This window comes from Anarhichas minor, unplaced genomic scaffold, assembly GCF_050575085.1.
Source record: "Anarhichas minor isolate MPS153535 unplaced genomic scaffold, ASM5057508v1 ptg000052l, whole genome shotgun sequence".
Lineage (NCBI taxonomy): Eukaryota > Metazoa > Chordata > Actinopteri > Perciformes > Anarhichadidae > Anarhichas > Anarhichas minor.
Window position 1 is genome coordinate 2,838,863 of NW_027466498.1, and position 6,945 is coordinate 2,845,807.

General features: G+C 42.2%; 1 protein-coding gene across 1 annotated transcript in view; it reads right to left on the bottom strand.

The window, feature by feature from the left end:
* Positions 1-6,557, bottom strand: part of pipox (pipecolic acid oxidase) — a 30,547-nt gene extending 23,990 nt beyond the window's left edge. The window contains exons 1-3 of the mRNA XM_076075469.1: positions 6,447-6,557; positions 2,756-2,904; positions 307-520 (exon numbers count right to left, since the gene is read on the bottom strand). Of these exons, the coding sequence (XP_075931584.1) occupies positions 307-520; positions 2,756-2,904; positions 6,447-6,557 (474 nt within the window). The remainder of the gene's footprint in view (positions 1-306; positions 521-2,755; positions 2,905-6,446) is intronic.
* Positions 6,558-6,945: the final 388 nt, after the last annotated feature.

The following is a 6,945-nucleotide window of genomic DNA, read 5'->3' on the forward strand; positions in this document are numbered from 1 at the left end:
TTGCCCTCCCTCATTTCACTGGAAAATTGTAAGTGCACAACTATGGTAGGCACGATAGGTTGTAGCAGGAAGTGGGTCTGTAAACTGTGGTGGATGTTTACAATAAACAGTTTGGGTAATAGTTACTATTCACCTTCGTTTTCTAAATAGGTTTGAAGCAAAGGAGGACCCCACTTTGTCTCAAAGTACACCGTCCTCGGACATCCACATCATGTTCTATGGGGACCACATGATTGGCTTTTACTTATGACATCAGTTACAGAAGCTAACATAGCTAATGCTCTATCAGCAGTATCTGTGCGGTACCTGTACAGTCTTGAGTGCACGGTCAGCATACAGAACTCCAGCGGTTATGTCCACCACCGCGCCATCTCCCACAGCCAGGTTGACATTGGGGATGTGCTGGGAGAAGTTGTCACGGTTCAGGATCGCCATAGGAACCTTGTTTTTCTGCAGGTTGTTCTTATACAGCTGGTAACTCTGACTGTCCTCTGGTCCCATCACCAGGAGCCCTGTTTGTCTGACAGGGGAGATCAACAGAGATGAAGGTAGCATCTTAGTAAGAAATGGTCAAGACGCATGGAAGCCTACACAAATCACCAACTGTGAAACATTATTAGTACCAATGTTGAAGGACATTTAAATTCAGGGGACATCATAGTATTATTAGAATAACCAAACTACAAGAGGTCAACTTCACACTGGTTGGATAAAGGAGTGTAAGCACAGCCAAAATAATGGTAATATCCTCTCTGCATAGAAAAATGGCATGCAAAACTTGGCAACAAAGGTCTAGCTTCACACATTATCATTCTGATATCTGTTTATATTTATTTTAAAACAATCACAATCGTCTTTGGCGGCATTAAGCACATGATGCAGTGACATTGCCCTTACAAAATAAATAGCGGGGGCTAGGGTTGGAAGGTACTAAAGGTATAGCAAGTAAATCGGTGTGAATTTGCCCTAAGGTATGAATTTTGACTATAGCACGCTGACCAGTAGAGCCTATATGCATCAATCAGCCACCTATTGAAACAGGCCAGCTTTCAGCTAATCGCCCATGACGACTTGTACATTTCCTATTATTTGCAGGTCACATTTATACAAATGTGCCACCACCATGTAATAGTTTTGCTTCTGCACACAGCGGCATAGTCAATAACGCCACAGCCACTCACACAGACTAGTCACATGTTGACGATTTTGACAATTCTGTCAAAATCAGCAGGGGGAGGCGGCTAAAAACAGCTGTTTGCGACTTGCATCTCTCTCTCGTTGGCAGTCCCTTCTCTCTTCATTTCCCTTTTGTCAGTGGATCGCTACAATGGAGGGGTATGGAATCAAGCCAAAAAACGTGACTATGTCAATTCTTAGTTGCGGACACCCCTACAGAACAGTTGGTCAACGTTTGAAGCAGGAAGTCGGTCTGTAAACTGTTATGGATCACACAAAATAAGGGTAATAAATTAGCTATTTGCCTCATTTTTCTCTTCCAAATTAGTTTGGCTAGCTGGCATTCAGACCTGAAATTGCACTGCACTCAATAAAAGAAGAAAGCAAGTATCTGCATGGTTACAAGAAAATATGCCATGGAAATATGAAATACAATCAAATGAAGTCAGTTGGAAGAAATGGGAATAAACCTTTAATGTAAGCATTGACTGGACATCATATGACCAGTGGACAGCAAGTCACAGCAGCTCCAGGTTGAATTTATTGAGTCCCAGAGTGAGAGGTTGTGAAACATGGGGTCTGATTCAGTAATCTGCCTGATAGACGGCTGACTCGCCCTTTGCCAGCAGTGTTTTCTAAAGGCTGCTCCGACATCTGTCAGCAGCCATAAGGCACAGACAACCCCAGCGAAAAGCTTCAGTCATTCATCAGAACATTTTATGACTATGTCTCCCTGTGTGCTTGTGTGTTTACGAGTGTGTGACGGAGGAAGGAAAAGCCACGCGTCAAGTGTCGGATCGTAAATATGATACCTCATCTAGTCCAACCTGTCAGACTTGGTGATTGGTGGCACTGGTTCAGCTGCTGGATGTGCACACATGTTGCCATGCATGTGGAGAAAATAAAAAGGTTGTAGCTTTGCCCTATTCCTTTTACGATGGCTCCATCTGTCCCGGAGGCAACGGCAGTAGCGGGAGGCATTGCTCACACCAGCTTCGCCTGGACATTTCTCATGGTGATGTACACCTTTTTTTCAAGCCCAAGGGCACAGGTGGCCTTCAGATGTGGACCCATCAGTCATGAGCTGCAGACAGGTGCACAGGGGACGGGGAGGCACACTGTGTTTCTAGGGAACATAATGTGGGCGTGGCTTGGTACCATGAACTATTACCCTGACGGAAGAATAATGAATGTGTTATTCAGCTCTCTGGTACTGAGAACAAACAGAGAGAATATGGCCACAAAAGTTAAAGTGCTGCAGGAGGGTTGTTCACAGTTCGATGCCACTGTCATATTTATAAACACACAAATTCCTCTCCGCTCTGCATATGAAAATCAGATGTTTAGTGAGATGAAAAAAGCCCCTGTTCCACATTTAAAGGCATGGGAGCTGTCAAGGGGTGATTCAGTGATGCCGGAGGTAATGAGAAAGTCATGCATTTATGGCTCCCGTAGATTGAGTTGCTGCTTTTGTGCGTACATAGCACCTTGAATGTGACAAATCCCTGTGTTCTGGCAAAGCTTTTGTTGTGTTCCGTTTAATGGGTTTTCTCTCTGTGTGTTTCTGCTGACGGCTTACCTGTACAGTTTGACACCCGCCTCCCGCTCCAGCTGGGCCCACAGCTCGTAGGACTCCTCCATCATGTGGGTGTAGAAGTCCTGCTCGTAGGCCTTGCGGATGATGCGGGTCTGGCCATGGGAGCTCCCTCGGGTGTGGGGCAGGATGAACTGGAACATAATATCACTCGGTTCAAACTAAATTACTTTGGTTGATTTGGTAATAACATCCACAAATGGCCAAAGGTATGTGGACATCTAAACATTTTACCCAGATGAGACAGTTCAATGTATCCTCACACAACGGTTGGTATGATATCTCAAGAAAAGTTATTTCTCATTTTTCGTGTGTTCTTACAAATGTCCAGCAACATGAGCGATCAGTGCACCTAGGCAAGCCCCTGCAGTGCAGAACATGTTGTTTAGGATAGATGGTTAGATTTAAGAAAAGATCATGGTTTTTGGTTAAAATAAGTATGTTTGTTGCATAAAATAACTACGTTTGTTACATAACTTACATAGGAGGTGTGAGTTAAGTACACAAGTTATGCAACAAAAGACTTTTGGATTCACATAGGACACATTCAGAGAGTCCTGCGTTTGTTCAACCCATCCACCACACTACACGGACTTTGTTGCTCTTTGACTTCCTTAGCGGTAGCCCTGCACGTTCTGGCTCAACATTACGTGGGTTGTATATAAATTATAGAGCATCACTTTTCGTAGGTATGAGTACGAACAGTGAATGAGAACAGCCTGGATAGCGGAACATGTGCATTTATTTCCTGCTGCAACAGCCTCCACACTTCTGGAAAGATTTACCACTAAGGATGTACCGGTCCGTGCTGACTCAAACAGCTGCATCGGGATCTATTCAGTTTGATGTTATGTTTCCGTCTGATTACACATGCCTGTGCTACATCACGAGTCAGCAGCACGCCAGTAGACCGCATAGCTTAATCAGGCACCTCCAGAAGCTTTATGCCAAAGAATTCTTTATCAATTTTCTGGTGCACAAATTATTATATATCTATGTATTTATTTGTTACATTTTGATTTACAAATTTAGGAAAGCAATGTTTAAGACAAGCCTGATGTTGCCTTCCAGATAAAGAATGATCCCAGTCACACAATGAGGCATCTAACTCGGTATTGGCTGATACCCAAAGGCCAGGTATCGGGATTGGGACAGAAAGGCTGTATCGGTGCATCCCTACATACCACCAGAGAGCATTACCCCAGATGTCCACTGGATGCAAAGGCCTTGCATTAAGGTTGTGCTGCGGTTTTGTCACGTTTCAATTGGATTTCTAACATCCACTGGAAGGGTTCCAGAAAAAGAGAAGCATCTGTGTTTTCAGCAGCAACATGTTTAAATTCAGACCGAATACACGTTTGCATCTCATCGGCAGTCTATTTGGTGCCTGATACTTTGTGACTTTCTTTTACTCTGTAATTAAGTACATAACAAAAAAATGTGTAAAATGTTTCACAAACAATGTATATGTCTTTGTTTCTCAGCAGTTGTCAGACATGTCTTGCAATTGAATGGTTAAACGCAGCATTTATACAGCGCCTCTCCAGTCAACATACACTGATGGCAGCTGGTGCCCTAAAAGGTGACACCTATGGGTGGGGGGAAATCGATTCATGTAAGAAAAAAAGATTATTATCTTAGAATCTTAGATATTTAAAATGTTTTCTACAAAATGAAATAGATAGAGCATTTAAATATGAAAATAAATATTCAACTGCGAGAGAAAAAAGCAGCACTGTATCCACCGCATGACAGGAGTCACAAGTCACTTTCCATAGTTGAAAAATGTAACACTAGGTCAAGCTGAACGAGGAATAATTCAACAACAACCGTAATCTACTCTATAAACCCATTCTGCATTCACATGAAGAAGCTGTAGGCAACGGGACAGGATTTGGGCATTGCAAGCAGTCTGGATTCCATTGGCCAAAATGCAATCTGGGAACCCAACAGCTATCATCTGACGATGATTTGCTTTTTATTGGTTTAAAATTTGCTTGTAAACTGGCTACTTGTAAAACAATCTGGTGGTACACAACGTCTCTGAACTCCAACTCCAGTCTAACATCTCAAGTTGCTAAACTGACTGTAAAAAAAGAGCAGCATGCAGAAACGGAGGTCTAGGCCTGGATATCCTCGAGGTACACCAGAACCCCAGAAATATAGCCCCTTGCCCCCAAACAGCTAGCGTTATGCTACGTCAATAAATAAACCACGTACCTAGATAAGATGCTGAGTAGTAACTTCTACTCAGGTATCGTATAGATAACTCCTCATATCAGCCGCTCCTCTATTGTGAAGCTTTCAAAGTGAGTGACAGGAATACATAGAAACAGGGTTCTGACTGAAGTTCAGCTCACAGCAGAGCACTGCTCAGTGCTGTCAGTTACACAGAGTCATGGACATCAGGTGTGTGATTAGTTGAAAAATCACACTGAATACCAGTTTTAAAGTGTTATTTTATGTACAATTTATTCTTGAAATTAGCAAGTTTTTGAGCAATAAAATCCTACCGATTATATTTTTTCTATAACTTGAAGTCACTGAGGATTTAGAAATACTAAAAACTTTCAAGTAAAATGTGTTTATTTGTATAAGTTTAGCAAGAATAAATGTGACCTTTTGACCTTTTGTGTTTACATTAATGCAATTGGTTTATACAACTTTTTGAAATACATAAAAACTCCATCACCTTATACATACTTTACTCTGCTGTCATGCTTTAATTTGCCATACCGCCCTTGTGCACAGCGGACCAGAGTAGATCCTGCAATTAGCACCTCTATGTAACGATTTGAATTTAATCATTACCCCAAGAATCTAAATTCAAATTGAATCGTGAAAGATTCACAGCCCTAGTGGCACCTGCTCATCAGGTAATAATCTACATGCTCATTCACACACCAATGGCACAGCCTTCGGGAGCAATTTGGGGTTCAGTATCTTTCCCAAGGACACATGAACGAAGATCTTCTGATTAATGGTGTTTAGTTTTTGTGGTGACAACACACTCCAAAAATGGTGTGTATACATTAATAGGGCATATTTTGTTTAAAATTAGTCTATTAATGACAAGCTGTTGAAGCAATTAAACACATCCTTAAAACAGCCTCGACCCAAGCGTAATTTCATTAATCACAAATGTGTTTGTCAATATTATATGCACCACCAAAGAACATTACATCCAACATTGACAGGGGCCTAAATCAGCACCTGCATTATTAGGTAATGTCGAGGAACCGTCTTGTTCCTAAAAACCCATCAGTTACAGTTATGCAGGTTTATATTGTGCACATGGTTTATTTTATTAAATAAAATTGAGCTAAATCAACTTGAAACGGATTTATAACTAAATAAACGTTCATTATAGTTGTCTTTTATTGCAGCTTTACATCCAGGCAGTTACAAAATGAATTTACTTAAGATAACAAAAGAGCACATGTTTGGTGAAAGAGTAGATGCCCAATAATGCCAGCTGCTGCCTGGGAGGAGTCACACTAATGTTCTGACTTTGACCACCACGTTAAAGCACTTCTGAGTAGGATAGGTTTAAGATTTATACCCTGAATAAATGATTATGTCATTCATGTGCAGGCACAAAACTTCTCTCCTGCAGCCTCTTAGCTGAGATTGTTTAAAACACATGTTATGGAACAAAGTTTCGTGTGTAACACACCTGCTCCAGCAGCAGCGTCTTCTGCTTCTTTTCTGCCAGCTGATAGGCCGTGAAGGAGCCCTGGACTCCGGCCCCGATCACAATGCAGTCATACTCCCCGTTGGTCGACATCCTGCCCTCATTTAGCACTGACGCCCCAGCATGCACATTCATAAGCTCCTTCTCAGTATGCGGGAACGCCCATTTCACGTGAAGGGGAGGCGCAGAAGATTTCCTGTTTGTGCCCTGAGTATTTCCTGCTAGGGGCTCAGAATGTGCGCCACAGAACAAGCTCCATCAGTGAAAAGCCTTCGTTTAGGGCGAGATTACACATTTCTGAGGTCCGGGTCTGCACCAGTGTGAGAGGAAATGTGATTGATAAGGAGCATGACAGGAAACGAGTACCTGACAGTCCTCCAAAAGGGCCAAGACCACCTTAAAATAGGTCTCAAGTCTAACTTTGTGGTGTAAAAAAACACAACTTCTGTTTATGGAGGTACAGGTATCATTCGTGTGCCTG